The sequence below is a fragment of the Bufo bufo genome, chromosome 9 (genome assembly GCF_905171765.1).
Source record: "Bufo bufo chromosome 9, aBufBuf1.1, whole genome shotgun sequence".
Taxonomy (NCBI): domain Eukaryota; kingdom Metazoa; phylum Chordata; class Amphibia; order Anura; family Bufonidae; genus Bufo; species Bufo bufo.
Window position 1 is genome coordinate 128,711,941 of NC_053397.1, and position 18,737 is coordinate 128,730,677.

Here is an 18,737-nt window from a genome sequence, read left to right on the forward strand (position 1 = left end):
GGCATCGCCGCGTCCGTGACAACCTGCTCTATAAAATTACCACATGATCTAACCTGTCAGATGAATGTTGTAAATAACAAAAAAAAAGTGCCAAAAAATCTATTTCTTGTTACCTTGCCGCACAAAAAAGTGTAATATAGAGCAACCAAAAATCATATGTACCCTAAACTAGTACCAAAAAAACTGCCACCCTATCCCGTAGTTTCTAAAATGGGGTCACTTTTTTGGAGTTTCTACTCTGGGGGTGCATCAGGGGGGCTTCAAATGGCACATGGTGTAAAAAAAAACAGTCCAGCAAAATCTGCCTTCCAAAAACCGTATGGCATTCCTTTCCTTCTGCACCCTGCCGCGTGCCCGTACAGCGGTTTACGACCACATATGGGGTGTTTTTGTAAACTACAGAATCATGGCCATAAATAATGAGTTTTGTTTGGCTGTTAACCCTTGCTTTGTAACTGGAAAAAAAAATATTAAAATGGAAAATCTGCCAAAAAAGTGAAATTTTGAAATTGTATCTCTATTTTCCATTAAATCTTGTGCAACACCTAAAGGGTTAACAACGTTTGTAAAAATCAGTTTTGAATACCTTGAGGGGTGTTGTTTCTTAGATGGGTTCACTTTTATGGAGTTTCTACTCTAGGGGTGTATCAGGGGGCTTCAAATGGGACATGGTGTCAAAAAACCAGTCCAGCAAAATCTGGCTTCCAAAAACCATACGGCGCACCTTTCACTCTATGCCCTGCTGTGTGGCCGTACAGCAGTTTACGACCACATATGGGTGTTTCTGTAAACTACAGAATCAGGGCCATAAATGATGCATTTTTTTTGGGCTGTTAACCCTTGCTTTGTAACTGGAAAAAAAATATTAAAATGGAAAATCTGCCAAAAAAGTGAAATTTTGAAATTGTATCTCTATTTTCCATTAAATCTTGTGCAACACCTAAAGGGTTAACAAAGTTTGTAAAATCAGTTTTGAATACCTTGAGGGGTGTAGTTTCTTAGATGGGTTCACTTTTATGGAGTTTCTACTCTAGGGGTGCATCAGGGGGGCTTCAAATGGGACATGGTGTCAAAAAAAACAGTCCAGCAAAATCTGGCTTCCAAAAACCATACGGTGCACCTTTCCCTCTACGCCCTACTTTGTGCCCGTACAGTAGTTTACGGCCACATATGGGGTGTTTCTGTAAACGGCAGAGTCAGGGCAATAAAGATACAGTCTTGTTTGGCTGTTAACCCTTGCTTTGTTAATGGAAAAAATGGGTTAAAATGGAAAATTAGGCAAAAAAATGAAATTCTCAAATTTCATCTCCATTTGCCAATAACTCTTGTGCAACACCTAAAGGGTTAACGAAGTTTGTAAAATCAGTTTTGAATACCTTGAGGGGTGTAGTTTATAGAATGCATTTTTGGGCGGTTTCTATTATGTAAGCCTCGCAAAGTGACTTCAGACCTGTAGTGGTCCCTAAAAATTGGGTTTTTGTAAATTTCTGAAAAATTTAAAGATTTGCTTCTAAACTTCTAAGCCTTGTAACATCCCCAAAAAATAAAATATCATTCCCAAAATGCTACAAACATGAAGTAGACATATGGGGAATGTAAAGTCATCACAATTTTTGGGGGTATTACTATGTATTACAGAAGTAGAGAAACTGAAACTTTGAAATTTGCTAATTTTTTAACATTTTTGGTAAATATGGTATTTTTTATGCAAAACAAAATTAACTTTTTTGACCCAATTTTAGCAGTGTCATGAAGTACAATATGTGACGAAAAAACAATCTCAGAACGGCCTGGGTAGGTCAAAGCGTTTTAAAGTTATCAGCACTTAAAGTGACACTGGTCAGATTTGCAAAAAATGGCCAAGTCCTTAAGGTGAAATAGGGCTGAGTCCTTAAGGGGTTAAAAGGGGGGTTTTGTGCAAGAATAAGATTATATATATATATATATATATATATATATATATATATATATACACACATACACACATACAATATACATATACACACACATATAAATATCTAAATAAATATACACATAAATATTAGTGTTGAGCGCGAATATTCGAATAGCAAATTTTTTTATCGAATATCGGCACTTCGCTAATTCGCAAATATTTCGAATATTCTTTTTTTAATTTTTTTTATTGTATTGTATTTTTTTCTTTCCCACTTCCCAAAAGTAGTTCTTACCTGTCCTGAGGATTCCTGGCTCCTCCCGTCAGTGCCCGTTGCCGCTTCTGCCGACTTCCGTGCTCATGGAGCGTCCCCCTTCAAGTTATATTAATCGAATAGCGATTTCAACTTTGCACTGCTATATTCCATATTCGTTAACTTTGCTAATTCTAGCAAGCTGACCCATTAGAAACACAGCTCTAAGTTGAAATCACAATTTGATTAATATAACTTGAAGTCATCGCATTGCGATTTCAACTTAGACCTGGTTTACTATGGTTGGCTTGGTAGAATTATCGAAGATGACGAACATGACAAATGTATTCGCCATATTCCTCAAAACGAAGATAACAAAGTATTCTCCATCTTCGTTTTAGCTCCATATTCGTCAACTTCGCTAATTCTAGCAATCCAATAGGAAAGTTGACTATAGAGACAGCTGTGTTTAATTCGCTATGCGATTATATTACTTTGCTTTTTTTAAATAAATAGAATAATTATAATAATTATCAAGTATTATAATTATTTTATTTATTTAAAAAAAAGCAAAGTAATATTTTCGCATAGCGAATTAAAAACTTAGCTGTCTCTAGTCAACTTTACTATTTGATTGCTAGAATTCGTGAATTTGACGAATATGGAGCTAAAACGAAGATGGAGAATACTTTATCTTCTTTTTGAGGAATATGACGAATACATTTGTCATATTCGTCATCTTCGCTAATTCTAGATATCAAACCAATAGGAAAGTTACCTTAAGTTAAAATCGCAATACGCTATTATTTAAATCGTATATTAATCGCGATAACTAGAATAATGACGAATATTCGATTTCGATGAATATGGGACGAATATTTTAGCGAATATTCGCAAATTTTGTCGAAATCGAATATGGCACCTCCCGCTCATCACTAATAAATATGTGTACACACACAAAAGTCAATAAATACGTGGTTAAAATTGTACACGCATGTATGTATATACAGTTGCAAGAAAAAGTATGTGAACCCTTTGGAATGATATGGATTTCTGCACAAATTGGTCATAAAATGTGATCTGATCTTCATCTAAGTCACAACAACAGACAATCACAGTCTGCTTAAACTAATAACACACAAAGAATTAAATGTTACTGGGTTTTTATTGAACACACCATGTAAACATTCACAGGGCAGGTGGAAAAAGTATGTGAACCCTTGGATTTAATAACTGGTTGAACCTCCTTTGGCAGCAATAACTTCAACCAAACGTTTCCTGTAGTTGCAGATCAGACGTGCACAACGGTCAGGAGTAATTCTTGACCATTCCTCTTTACAGAACTGTTTCAGTTCAGCAATATTCTTGGGATGTCTGGTGTGAATCGCTTTCTTGAGGTCATGCCACAGCATCTCAATCGGGTTGAGGTCAGGACTCTGACCTTGCCACTCCAGAAGGCGTATTTTCTTCTGTTTAAGCCATTCTGTTGTTGATTTACTTCTATGCTTTGGGTTGTTGTTCTGTTGCAACACCCATCTTCTGTTGAGCTTCAGCTGGTGGACAGATGGCCCTAAGTTGTCCTGCAAAATGTCTTGATAAACTTGGGAATTCATTTTTCCTTCGATGATAGCAATCCGTCCAGGCCCTGAAGCAGCAAAGTAGCCCCAAACCATGATGCCCCCACCACCATACTTCACAGTTGGGATGAGGTTTTGATGTTGGTCTGCTGTGCCTCTTTTTCTCCACAAATAGTTTCTTCCAAACAACTCAACTCAACTTTGGTTTCATCTGTCCACAGAATATTTTGCCAGTACTGCTGTGGAACATCCAGGTGCTCTTGTGCAAACTGTAAACGTGCAGCAATGTTTTTTTTGGACAGCAGTGGCTTTCTTTGTGGTATCCTCCCATGAAATCCATTCTTGTTTAGTGTTTTACGTATCATAGATTCGCTAACAGGGATGTTAGCATATGCCAGAGACTTTTGTTAGTCTTTAGCTGACACTCTAGGATTCTTCTTTACCTCATTAGGCAGTCTGTGCTGTGCTCTTGCAGTCATCTTTACAGGACGGCCCCTCCTAGGGAGAGTAGCAGCAGTGCTGAACTTTCTCCATTTATAGACAATTTGTCTTACCGTGGACTGATTGTCATGGTCTTACCTTCTTGCTGTTCTCCTTCGTTTGACATGTGCTGGCGGCCATCTTGGTTTCTGGGTTTCTTGTAGCCTTCCACCCTGCGGCTCCTCCTTCCCACTGGGAGGAGCTGGATGCCTAGCTCATATATATATAGGAGGTCTGTGGCTTCAGTTCCTTGCTTGGTCCTCCTGTGTTCACATGCTTCTAAGACTGCTGCTGCTTCTGGTTCCTGATCCTGGCTTCGTCTGACTACCCTGCTGGTTCCTGATCCTGGCTTCGTCTGACTACCCTGCTGGTTCCTGATCCTGGCTTCGTCTGACTACCCTTCTGGTTCCTGATCTCTGGCCTCTCAAAGACTCTGCTTCGGTTTCACCATTCGTTTGGACTTTTGCTTTACAGCTTTATTTTCAATAAAGCCTTCTTATTTTCACTTATCTCTTGTTGTACGTCTGGTTCATGGTTCCGTGACATTAGGACCAAGCCATGAGTTCTGACGGTACAGGGCCATCCTCGCTACCCATGCTGGTTGCCAGACTTGATCAGCAGGATCACCTGTTGGGTCGGTTTGCTGTGGCGTTGCAAACCCTGCTTGAACGCACGGCTCATTTCGCTCCCGTTGCCGATGGGTCGGTTGTCGCTCCTACTGCCGCTCCGGTTGTTGCGCCAGAGTCTACCCCGACACCTGTTGTTGCGCCTGCGGTGTTTCGGGGTATGACCGGTTCTGCCCCTCTTGCACAGCGTTTTGGGGGAGAGCCAACTCAGTGCCGAGGTTTCCTTAACCAGGTGGGCATTTATTTCGAGTTGCTGCCACATGCCTTTCCTACTGAGAGATCAAAGGTGGGCTTCTTGATCTCGCTGCTCTCGGACAAGGCCTTGGCCTGGGCCAGCCCTTTATGGGAGAACAACAATCCGGTGGTTGCCGAGTTTTCCGGTTTTGCTGCTTCTCTTCGGAAGGTATTCGATGTGCCGGCTCGTGCTGCCTCTGCTGCGAAGCTCCTTATGTCCATCAGACAGGGTTCACGATCCGTAGCTGAATACGCCATTGAGTTTCGTACCCTGGCAGCAGAGGTGGGCTGGAATAATGAGGCTCTGGTCGCTGCTTTCTCTCATGGTCTCTCGGATGCCTTGAAGGATGAGGTTGCAGCTAAGGACCTACCAGTGGAGCTCGAGTCTCTTATTTCTTTCCTGATTTTGATTGACACCAGACTCAGGGAGAGACCTTCCTTTAAGGAGAGCCTGCGGAGGTCTTCTAACAGATTGGCGCCTACGTTTGCTGTCCCACCCGTGCCTCCCTCTCCTCCCACGCCTCCTGGGGATGACTTGTCTGGGGGTGAACCCATGCAGCTGGGGTTTGCTCGCCTGTCCGAGGGGGAGAGGGTACTCCGGAGACGCGAGGGTCGATGCATGTACTGTGGTCTCGGTGGGCATTTTCGGTTGGCATGTCCGAACCGTCCGGGAAACGCTCGTACCTGAGATCCTGTCGGGGGCAGATCTTGGGTGGAGTCTCCTCGTCCCCGGTTTCCCGTGTTGACAAACCACTGATCACTGTTGTCCTCTCCTGGGTCGGGGGCTCGGTGACGACCCAGGCGTTGGTGGACTCTGGTGCTGGTGGTTTGTTCATTGATAGTGTGTTCGCTGCCGCCAATTCCATTCCTCTGCAGGCTCGAGGTTCCCCACTGGCTCTTGAGGCGATAGACGGCAGACCCCTTCTGTCGTCACACGTGACTCATGAGACCCTTCCAGTGGGGATAGCCATTGGTGCCGTTCACAGAGAGTCGGTCTGTCTCCAGGTTATTTCGTCTCCACACTACTCGGTGGTCTTGGGGTACCCCTGGCTCCAGAAGCATAATCCGACTTTCGATTGGAGATCGGCCGAGATCCTCTCGTGGTCACCGCAGTGTGGGGCTAGTTGCATCCATGGGTCTGTCAAGTTGCTGTGTACTTCCTCGGACTCTCTGTTGCCTCCTGAATACGAGGAGTACCGGGATGTATTCGATAAGGTGCGCGCGGTTGCCCTACCTCCGCACCGCCCATACGATTGTGCCATAGAGTTACAACCTGGTGCCGTTCCTCCTCGTGGCAAAGTCTATCCACTGTCGGTAGCGGAGAATGAGGCCATGGAGGAGTACGTGAGGGAGGCGCTTTCACGCGGACACATTCGCAAATCCTCGTCCCCGGCAGGGGCTGGATTTTTCTTTGTGAAAAAGAAGGGCGGTGAGTTGAGGCCTTGCATCGATTACAGAGGTCTCAATCGCATCACGATCAAGAACGCCTACCCGATACCCTTGATTTCCGAGCTGTTCGATCACCTTAAAGGGGCCACGGTCTTTACCAAACTCGACCTGAGGGAGGCATATAACCTGGTAAGGATCAAGGCGGGCGATGAGTGGAAGACCGCGTTTAACACCAGGACCGGTCATTATGAATCCTTGGTTATGCCCTTTGGGTTGTGCAATGCGCCCGCAGTCTTTCAGGAATTCATCAACAATGTTTTCCGTGACCTGTTGCAGCAGTGTGTGGTGGTCTATTTGGATGACATCTTGGTATATTCTGAATCCATGGAGGCCCACATTCTAGATGTCAGACGAGTGTTGCAACGGTTACGAGAGAACAAGCTGTTCGGTAAGCTTGAGAAATGCGAATTTCATCGATCCCAGGTAACCTTAGGTTACATCATTTCCGCTGAGGGGTTCTCCATGGATCCTGAGAAGGTTTCGGCTGTCTTACAGTGGCCCCAGCCCAGTGGTCTTCGTTCCCTGCAGCGCTTTTTGGGCTTCGCCAATTATTATCGGAAGTTCATCAGGGACTTTTCCATGCTGGCCAAGCCTCTCACGGATCTGACCAGGAAGGGCAGTAATTCCCAGGTCTGGCCGCTCGAGGCCATCCGAGCTTTTGAGGCCCTAAAGTCCGCTTTTGTGTCGGCTCCGATTCTGTCGCATCCCAACCCTGGGTTGCCCTTTGTCCTCGAGGTGGACGCGTCTGAGACGGGAGTAGGCGCCCTTCTGTCTCAGCGTAGAACACCAGAGGGTCCTCTGCTTCCTTGTGGGTTTTACTCCCGGAAACTGTCTTCCGCGGAGTGCAACTATCAGATTGGTGACAGGGAGTTATTGGCCATCGTGCAGGCCCTTAAAGAATGGAGGCACTTGCTCGAGGGTTCGGTGGTTCCGGTTCTCATCCTGACGGACCATAAGAATCTGACCTACCTTTCTGAGGCCAAGAGATTGACACCACGTCAGGCCAGATGGGCTCTGTTCTTGTCACGTTTTAATTACGTGGTCTCCTACCTACCCGGTTCCAAGAACATCAGGGCGGATGCCCTATCACGGCAGTACTCCGAGCTGTCCAGGGAGGAGTCGATTCCGACTTCGGTCATACCTCCGAATCAGATCCTGGCCGCCATTCGCACCAGCCTGACCTCTCCCCTGGGTGAGCAGATTTTGGCGGCTCAATCTGGTGCTCCCCCTGGGGGACCCAACGGCAGATGTTTTGTGCCTGAGGAGTTGCGCACTCTGTTGTTGCGAACCTACCATAACTCCAAGACCGCGGGGCATCCTGGAAAGAATCAGCTGTCCTGGGCTGTTTCACGTCTGTTCTGGTGGCCTTCCCTACGTTCCGACATCGCCGCATATGTAGCGGCATGCTCCGTTTGTGCCCAGAGTAAGTCCCCTCGGCACCTTCCGTTGGGCCTTCTGCAACCCATAGCCACCGGGGAGCGCCCATGGTCACACCTGGGGATGGATTTCATTGTGGACCTCCCTGCATCCCGAGGCCATACGGTCATTCTCATGATTGTGGATCGGTTTTCCAAAATGTGCCACTGTGTTCCTCTCAAGAAGTTACCCTCTGCACAAGAGTTGGCCACGATTTTTGCCAGGGAGGTCTTCCGGTTGCACGGTTTGCCCAAGGAGATTGTGTCGGATCGGGGGAGTCAGTTTGTGTCCAGGTTCTGGCGCGCCTTTTGCTCCCAGTTGGGGATTCATCTCTCCTTCTCCTCGGCCTACCACCCTCAGTCCAATGGGGCCGCAGAACGATCCAATCAGGCCTTGGAGCAATTCCTTCGTTGCTATGTCTCCGATCACCAAGACAATTGGGTTGACCTCCTGCCTTGGGCTGAGTTTGCCAGGAACACGGCGGTGAACTCTTCCTCTGGGACGTCTCCCTTCATGGCCAATTATGGGTTCCAACCTGCCGTGTTACCGGAGGTATTCTCTCCCCAGGATATTCCGTCTGTGGAGGATCACCTTTCCGTCCTACGTGCTTCTTGGGTACAGATCCAGAAGTCCCTTGAGGCCTCTGCGCAGCGCCAGAGACTCCAGGCTGATCGCAGACGAGCGCCTGCTCCTTCCTACCAGGTCGGAGACCGTGTATGGTTGTCCACCCGCAACCTCAACCTTCGAGTGCCCACTCCCAAGCTGGCGCCTCGCTTTGTTGGTCCCTTCCGAGTGCTTCGCAGGGTAAACCCGGTAGCCTATGCCCTTGCGCTTCCTCCTGGCATGCGGATCTCTAACGTGTTTCATGTCTCCCTGTTGAAGCCACTGGTGTGTAATCGTTTCACTTCCTCGGTTCCTCGGCCTCGTCCGGTCCGAGTGGGCAATCATGAGGAGTATGAGGTGAGCAATATCCTGGACTCACGCCTGGTCCGCGGTCGGGTGCAGTTTTTGGTCCATTGGCGTGGTTATGGTCCAGAGGAGCGTTCCTGGGTTCCCTCCGCAGATGTCCATGCTCCTGCCTTGCTCCGAGCCTTCCACGCACGCTTCCCTCAGAAACCGTTTTTTGCTCCGCGGAGGAGGGGCCCTTGAGGGGGAGGTACTGTCATGGTCTTACCTTCTTGCTGTTCTCCTTCGTTTGACATGTGCTGGCGGCCATCTTGGTTTCTGGGTTTCTTGTAGCCTTCCACCCTGCGGCTCCTCCTTCCCACTGGGAGGAGCTGGATGCCTAGCTCATATATATAGGAGGTCTGTGGCTTCAGTTCCTTGCTTGGTCCTCCTGTGTTCACATGCTTCTAAGACTGCTGCTGCTTCTGGTTCCTGATCCTGGCTTCGTCTGACTACCCTGCTGGTTCCTGATCCTGGCTTCGTCTGACTACCCTGCTGGTTCCTGATCCTGGCTTCGTCTAACTACCCTTCTGGTTCCTGATCTCTGGCCTCTCAAAGACTCTGCTTCGGTTTCACCATTCGTTTGGACTTTTGCTTTACAGCTTTATTTTCAATAAAGCCTTCTTATTTTCACTTATCTCTTGTTGTACGTCTGGTTCATGGTTCCGTGACACTGATGAACAGCAAGGCTTTTGGAGATACTTTTATAACCCTTTCCAGCTTTATGCAAGTCAACAATTCTTAATCATAGGTCTTCTGAGAGCTCTTTTGTGCGATGCATCATTCACATCAGGCAATGCTTCTTGTGAAAAGCAAACCCAGAACTGGTGTGTGTTTTTTATAAGGGACGGCAGCTGTAACCAACACCTCCAATCTCATCTCATTGATTGGACTCACTCCAATTAGCTCTTGGAGATGTCATTAGTCTAGGGGTTCACATACTTTTTCCACCTGCCCTTTGAATGTTTACATGGTGTGTTCAATAAAAACATGGTAACATTTAATTCTTTGTGTGTTATTAGTTTAAGCATACTGTGATTGTCTATTGTTGTGACTTAGAGGAAGATCAGATCACATTTTATGACCAATTTGTGCAGAAATCCATATCATTCCAAAGGGTTCACATACTTTTTCTTGCAACTGTATATCATAAAATGAAGGCGGAAAATAAATAATAATAAAAAGTGCATATATATATATATATATATATATATATACACACACACACACATATACACACACACACACACACATATACACACAGACATGTACACGTAACCACATATATAGTCAGAATTACTATCGGTAATATAAAATAAAATACTATGAGAATTAATATCGGTAATATAAAATAAAATACTATGAGATATAATAATAATAATAATAATAATAATAATAATAGTCATATGTTCACAAATCCACATTGGATACTATCATTTAGAATGTCACAAAATGGTCGATAATAGTGGAAAACCGGCAAATCCATTTACAAGTACATATCCACTATATGATGTTAGGAGTGGGCACTGGACGGCTAACACGATGGACTGTAGTTAATGGGGAATCTCATTAGCTTAGTATACATACATAAATGAATAAATAAATATATAAATGAATAATTCAATAAATAAATCCGGATTCTCACAACTTCATAAGTAAAGGATAAATATGTATATAAATAGCACATGATTCTAATGGTGTATAAAAGATGGCAAACAAGGTAATTGATTAGTTACATGATTGAGAAACATATATGTGAAAAGATATATAAATATATTTTTTTATGGACTGATCCCATACAGGCTGGTATTTTGGGGAATAAATGAGGGATTTATGGCAGGGATGTGGACCCAGAAAAAGTACTAATTAAGTGACATGGAGCTAGAGATACAGAGCTGACAGGAGGGGATAAAAAAATATATCTGCTGATGGTACCTGTGGGGTCCGTGCTGAGGCTTGTAGCGCGGCCTTGCACGCCTGTGAAAAAGCGCGCCTAGAAGAGCAGGAGGGAAGGGGGCAGAATCGGAGATTGACAGCTGCTCGGTCATTGTTAACACAGCGCATGCGCACAAAGGTGTGCCGAGCGCCGTGTTCAGTAGAAATTGCCTGAACAGCGTGCGCACACAGGGAGATTGCCAGGCACTGTATTCGCTGGGCAGCATGATGGAGTGAATAGGACTTGTGTGAAAAATGATGGGGGCAAGAGGGGTGGCTTGATTGTTTGACAGGGACGTTTGGAAATGATTATACGTTAAACTAGGGGAAATGAGTAATGAAATGAAACTGTAGACCCAAAACCTGATGGTATAGAGACAAGTATTGTAGGGGAGGATTGGGCTGGGGAAATAAGATTTGATAAATGATAATTGAATGATGGATGGGTTAACTGATGACATGCAGAGGAAAGGGGATGGGGATAAGAAAAGAAAAAAGAAAAGAAACAAGAAAGAAACAGATCATAAGATGAGCCAATGAGAGTGCGGCAGAGGTGATATGTGATGGGGCCAATGGGAGATGTGGGGGAAGAGGGGGGGAGAATATGATGGACTGAGGGGAGGGGGATCCTTGTACGGTGTAAATGACGGCAAGGGCCGTGGGCAAAATGGAATAATGGCAAGTAGGGGAGTGGACTCATAAGGATAATATTGTATGATGATGGCGAGGGCCGTAGGCAGTGCGCATTATAATGAAGTGATGGCAAATGAGGGAGCAAACTGATAAGGATAAGGACGTAGCCAAGGACCAATAGTTAAGATAGGACTGGTCAGAAACAATTGCTCTCCAGTGATTCGTTTAGGCCGTACGGTTCTATGGTTTGTATCTTAAAAATCCAAAACATTTCTTTGCGTCTCAATTTTCTGAAAACGGTTTGAATGGGTGGCTGGAATTTGTTCAATTGGTGTTATAGAAAGGTTTGTAGGGTCTTTGTTATGGACTTGGAGAAAATGTCTAGATACACCATGTTTGATAAAACCGTTTGTTATATTCCACCCGGTGTTTGTTGATCCTTTCCCTCAACGTTTGGGTGGTGCAGCCTATGTACTGTAAGTCCGCATGTACATTCTAATAAATAAATAACGTAGCTTGAGGAGCAATTTAGAAAATTCCATTGTGATTAATTGAACATGTAACTTTGATTTAGATTATAGAATAATTATTTGGGTGTGTGGCTTAGGGTAGTGTTTCCCAACCAGTGTGCCTCCAGCTGTTGCCAAACTACAACTCCCAGCATGCCCGCACAGCCAAAGGGTGTCCGGGCATGCTGGGAGTTGTAGCTTTGCAACAGCTGGAGGCACACTGGTTGGGAAACACTGGCTTAGGGCATGACTTTGGCGTGGCTTAGAAGGGGGTGCTATAAAACACCAATGATTTGATCATATTTTAAGTTCAGCACGTAAAAAAAAAAAGGTAATTTTTTTTTCTCTTTTGGGCATACTCCTGTGTACTTGTTGTATGTATGAATAACAATTCAACAAATATTACCTCACAATTTGCTACCCATTTTCTCCTGAATACAGTAACACCCTATTTTAGGTTGTAAACCGCTGTTTGAGGATACAACAAGGCTCAGAAGGGAAGGAGCGGCATCTGGATTTTCTAATATGGAATTTGCTGAAAATGGTTTTTAAGAGCCATAACTTTTTTATTTTTTTGTTGACTGAGCTGTGTAGAGGCTTGTTTTTTGTGGGATGTAGTTTTTATTGACACCATTTAGGGTACATTTGACTTTCTGGTAATTTTTCTCTCATTTTTTTTCGGAGGGGAGTCACAAAAAAGCTGTTTTGGCATAACTGTATTTATTTTTTAAGGCGTTCACGTGATGGGATAGATCATATGATATTATTGTAAAGCCGGTCATTACGAACGTGGCAATACCAAATATGTCAATTTTATTTTTAAGTTTTACACAATAAGAATTTTTTTTGTGTTCCCATTCCCATTCTCTTAGAGCCATTTTTGTTTTGTTTTTCTCGCTATGGTCTTGTGTGAGGGCTTGTTTTTTATGGGACAAGGTATCATTATTATTAGTACCATTTTGGCAAAATAAGTCTATTTTTTTCTATTTGTAATAATTTTTCAATGACTGTGTAATTGGTGAAAACTGTTGGGTTCCTTTACATATGAAACTTGTAATACGAGACCTCTGGGGGACATTTAACTCCACTTTTTTTTTTACTATTGATTTCTCATGTTACTGTGGCTGACATAGTAGCACCAGTTACAGGGGGAATACACCCCCAAAGAGGCTGTACAGCAGCATACAGAACTATACAGCATCACTGCCGGGCTGACCGAGGTCTCAGGAAGACCCAGCGGGTCCTGTAGTCTCCTGGCCTCGGTGGTCACATGACTGCTGGGCCGTAGCAGGAAGTGGCATTGCACTTCCATTTATGCATACACAGCACTCGTTCAATGCCTTGTATACAGCGATCTAGAAGGCAGGGACACATGCCTTCTCTATGGGGTGCCCTGCTGTCACGGACAGAGGGCCCCCTGCAGAGCAGCTGCACGATTAGTTCCATTCAAGGAACTTCCATTTAGAGATACTGTCATATAGAGACTATAAACATCATAAAACTGGACCGAATAAACCGACATAGGAAAAGTGCTGTCGGTTAATCAGGCTAATGGTCGGTTTTGGTGTTTTTTCGGTTATCAGTCCAGTCCTAGTGCCCACTGCGTGCTCAAGACGCACCATCTATAAAGTGTAAACTTGCACTGTATGGCCCCTTTCACACGGGCGAGTATTCCGCGCGGAATGCGATGCGCGAGTTGAACGCATTGCACCCGCTCTGAATACCGACCCATTCATTTCTATGGGGCTGTGCACATGAGCTGTGATTTTCACGCATCACTTGTGCGTTGCGTGAAAATCGCAGCGTGCTCCTCTTTGTGTGTTTTTCACGCAACGCAGGCCCCATAGAAGTGAATGGGGTTTCGTGAAAATTGCAAGCATCCGCAAGCAAGTGCGGATGCGGTGCGATTTTCACGCACGGTTGCTCGGAGACGATCGGGATGGAGACCCGATCATTATTATTTTCCCTTATAACATGGTTATAAGGGAAAATAATAGCATTCTGAATACAGAATGCATAGTAAAATAGCGCTGGAGGGGTTAAAAAAAAAATCACAGAAGTTCGGGTTTGGGTACCAAACACGCGCGATTTTTCTCACGCGAGTGCAAAACGCATTACAATGTTTTGCACTCGCGCTGAAAAATTTTGCGTGTTCCCGCAACGCACCCGCACATTTTCCCGCAACGCCCGTGTGAAAGAGGCCTATATGTACAGCGGATGTCGCCAAGAGGGTTAACATTGCATACCATGTAGTGGGAAGCTGGGGGAAAAAAACTATTCCACAACAGTTTTATGGGTTTTGTTTGGGTGTTTACTATTCAGTAACCACATTTGTATTTTATGTGTTTTAATACTGGAAAAAAAAACACGTTTTCTTTTCATCGTCATATTCTTACCCCCATAACTTTTTTATAGTTGCGTTTAGGGAGCTGTGTGGAGGCTCATTTTTGCAGTATGACCTGTAATTTTTATAGATATCATTTTGGGGTAGCACAAATTGGCCAGTTTGATTTTTTTTTTTTCCATTACGCCATTTTCCATATGGTATATGGCATAAGGGGATATTTTAGTATGGACATTTTCAGACGTGCCAATGCCTATGATGTTTATTTTTTTCATTGTTTATTTTTGAATTCCTGCTTGTGAAGTGCACCCTTCTGGGTTTTTACCTTTCAGATGACGTGGGTAAATGGCTGCGATCAGCGCTATCGCTGATTGCACACATTAGCCCCGTGGAGTGGGCACCATCTCTAACGACCCAACAGCCAAAGGCAGCAAGGAGGTAGTTAACAGAGGTGAGCAAAGAAGATTTGCTTAGCTGTCTGAGAAGTCTTGGGCGGGGTACTTTTTCTCCTGTATGAGGAGTATCGTAAGGCAGTCAATGCTCATCTGGGTTTCTGGGGAAAATATATAAAGATTTGCACATCTTACATCTACTTGCATCAAGTAATCTTAGGAAAGCTAATTTGAATATCTTTCCCAGAGGAGAGTGGCCTGGTCTACAATACTCTGCATACATACTATGTGTATTGCTCTCCATAATGAAATAGTGGACCCCTCCCACAACGCATATATTGTATATTGCAGAGAAACCCAGAGTAGCATTCTCTCTCTCTCTTGCTCTCTCACTAAAGCCTCATGCACACGTCCGTGAAACACGGACCGTGAGATACCGGCCTGGATTTCTTCTGAGTGCAGGAGCGCACGGCGTCATTGGTTGCTATGACACCGTGTGCTTCCTGCTGCCGCTGTAGTCCAGTAATACACTGGTATGATCTATACGAGTGTATTACTGTACTGCGGCAGCAGCAGGAAGCGCACAGCATCTTAGCAACCAATGACGTTGTGCGCTCCTGCACTCAGAAGAAATCCAGGCCGGTATCACATGGTCCATGTTTCACGGACGTGTGCATGAGGCTTAACTGTGGCATGAGGCTTAACTGTGGCATGAGGCTTAATCTGTCTCTCTGGGTTTCTTAGAATACAAGCTTTTTGGGAAATTCAGGACAAACCTGTAGAATTGATTCTCTCATCTGTTTAATATTCAAGATTTTTAAATAACTATAAAGAGATGTTAAATAACAAGGTGTTCATTTGCTAATATAATTTGTATTTGTCTGTGTTTCTTTTTACATCTGAAACAAGTTGATACGAGAAGAAAGAATATATTTTTATTGTATGACAATAATTGTACCAAAGTATTAAATGCAAATTATTTATTTCACAGAATTTCCAAAAGAAAGGTCAGCCATATGGATGCGTTTGGAGAAGGGGTAACATATTTTCATTTTTGCTGCTTTGCAGTGGTAAGTAGATAAAATATACTTGTGGTATAAATGCCTCTGAGGTGTAAGAGTTTAGTCTACTATGTAAAGCTGGCCTGCACCGCATTGTCTCAACTGACAGCTTTCCCTCCTAATACCCTTATACATATATATGCATGCTTGGTTGGTTCAGTGTGTATGGCTTCTCAGTAGGGGTTAACTGCTGTTGAACAACTTTTAAATGAGGCAAGGTGAGGCTGCTGCCTCAGGCGGCGCCATCTAGGGGAAGGTTGGGAGCGGCAATGTGAAACAGTAGTTCTTAGTTACAAAGCAGTACTCTATGCGCTGTCACTGTGGTGGAAGAACAGCCTAAGTCTCAAGACATGCCGCAAAGACTATTGAGGAGTGGGCAGCAGGTCCTTGCTTTCTCCTAACAGCTACCTGACTGCACTGAGCACAGTCAGCGCTCTTGTCCACATCCACAGAGCGGCTTTTGTACTGAGCACAGGCAGTGAATGATAACTCCTGACCCCACAAACTTCCTATTGGGTCACAGGTTATAATTCACTGCCTGTGCCTGCAAGCAGTGAACACTGTCAGGAAGCGCGGGCACGGGAGCAGAGAAAACCAGGAGATCATCTTCTCCACCTTACCCTGCTCCAGGTTAAAGTGGTTATCCGGGTTCAGAGCTAAACCCGGATATACCCTTTTTTTTACCCAGACAGCCCCCCTGAGGCTAGCATCCGAGCATCTCATGCTCCGATCCGCTCCCGTGCCCTGCGCTAAATCGCGCAGGGCACAGGCTTTTTTGTTTTCAATAACACACTGCCGGGTGGTAACTTCCACCCCGGCAGTGTGTTCGGTGATGTCACCAGCTCTGAGGGGCGGGCTTTAGCTCTGCCCGTCACCGGGGTTCCTGTCAGCCCCATGGAGAGCCCCGGTACGTCACCGGAACTCCTAAAAATGCCTTTGCCCTGTGCAATTTAGCGCAGGGCAAAGGAGAGCATCGGATCATGAACTGCTCTGATGCTCATGTCAGGGGGGCTGCCGGGGTGAAAATGGAGGGATGTCCGGGTTCAGCTCTGAACCCGGACAACCCCTTTAACCCCCAGGATGCCTGTAAGTGACTCTGTGTGTATATGTACTGTATGTACTGTATAAAGTACAGTACAGACCAAAAGTTTGGACACACCTTCTCATTCAAAGAGTTTTCTTTATTTTCATGACTATGAAAATTGTAGATTCACACTGAAGGCATCAAAACTATGAATTAACACATGTGGAATTATATACATAACAAACAAGTGTGAAACAATTGAAAATATGTCATATTCTAGGTTCTTCATAGTATCCACCTTTTGCTTGGATTACTGCTTTGCACACTCTTGGCATTCTCTTGATGAGCTTCAAGAGGTAGTCCCCTGAAATGGTTTTCACTTCACAGGTATGCACTGTCAGGTTTAATAAGTGGGATTTCTTGCCTTATAAATGGGGTTGGGACCATCAGTTGTGTTGAGGAGAAGTCAGGTGGATACACAGCTGATAGTCCTACTGAATAGACTGTTAGAATTTGTATTATGGCAAGAAAAAAGCAGCTAAGTAAAGAAAAACGAGTGGCCATCATTACTTTAAGAAATGAAGGTCAGTCAGTCAGCAGAAAAATTGGGAAAACTTTGTAAGTAAGGGCTATTTGACCATGAAGGAGAGTGATGGGGTGCTGCGCCAGATGACCTGGCCTCCACAGTCACCGGACCTGAACCCAATCGAGATGGTTTTGGGTGAGCTGGACCGCAGAGTGAAGGCAAAAGGACCAACAAGTGCTAAGCATCTCTGGGAACTCCTTCAAGACTGTTGGAAGACCATTTCAGGGGACTACCGCTTGAAGCTCATCAAGAGAATGCCAAGAGTGTGCAAAGCAGTAATCCAAGCAAAAGGTGGCTACTTTGAAGAACCTAGAATATTACATATTTTCAGTTGTTTCACACTTGTTTGTTATGTATATAATTCCACATGTGTTAATTCATAGTTTTGATGCCTTCATAGTCATGAAAATAAAGAAAACTCTTTGAATGAGAAGGTGTGTCCAAACTTTTGGTCTGTACTGTATATATGTGTGTATGCACTGTAAATACTTGTATATACACTGTATACAGTATATATGTTTGTATGTATAATGTCCCGATACCACTTCTGCACCCTGCTACTGTCTCCTATGGGCCAATGCAATGTCATCTTGTGCATTTATTTCAGGTCCTGTATACTGTGCATATTTAATTCTCGTAACTGTTCTTGTTCAAATGTAGTTCACCTGGTTCACCAGTAGGTGGAAGCAAGCATGGCAGAACTACATTTATAGAGAATGGAACCCTTCTTTCCTTAGGCATCGTGGCTGCCTTCCATGTAACCCTGTGAGATCCAGTCCCCTGGATCTCAAAAGAAGTAGGCTGTAAATGTATTACTCTGGTAATACACTTACAGCCAATGCATCATAATACAAAAGTATTGTAATGCATTGTAAAGGGGATCAGACCCCCAAAAGTTTAAAAAAAAGCTTCCTTTTCCCAAAATAAAGTTAAAAAGTAGACATATTAGGCATTGCCGCGTCCGTATTGACCGGCTCTATAAAAATATCATATGACCAATCCCCTCAGGTGAACATAAAAATAAAATAAAAACTGTGCTAAAACAAAAAAATTTTTGTCACCTTACAGCACTAAAAGTGCAACACCAAGTGATCAAAAAGGCATATGCCCCCCAAAATAGTCTGTCACCTCATCCTGCAAAAAATGAGACCCTACCTAAGACAATCGCACAAAAAAATAAAAAACAACTATGGCTCTTAGACTATGAAGACACTAAAACATGATTTCTTTTTGTTTAACCCCTTCCCGTCCTTTGACGTCATGGGAACCACTGAGTTCCCGCAATTTGACATAATAGTACGTAATAGTGATCACGCGCGCACCGGAGCGGTGGCACGTGATCACTGCAGGCGCCCGGCAGTCCGTGGTAGCCAGGCCCC

The 18,737-nt window shown here is 44.4% G+C and overlaps 1 protein-coding gene across 3 annotated transcripts in view; it reads left to right on the plus strand.

Annotated features, from left to right (window-relative positions):
- Positions 1 to 18,737, plus strand: part of LOC120978679 (L-selectin-like) — an 869,073-nt gene that overhangs the window by 198,652 nt on the left and 651,684 nt on the right. For all 3 annotated transcript variants that reach the window (XM_040406944.1, XM_040406945.1, XM_040406946.1), the window contains exon 2: positions 15,679 to 15,757. In XM_040406944.1, coding sequence (XP_040262878.1) covers positions 15,679 to 15,757 — 79 coding nt within the window. The remainder of the gene's footprint in view (positions 1 to 15,678; positions 15,758 to 18,737) is intronic.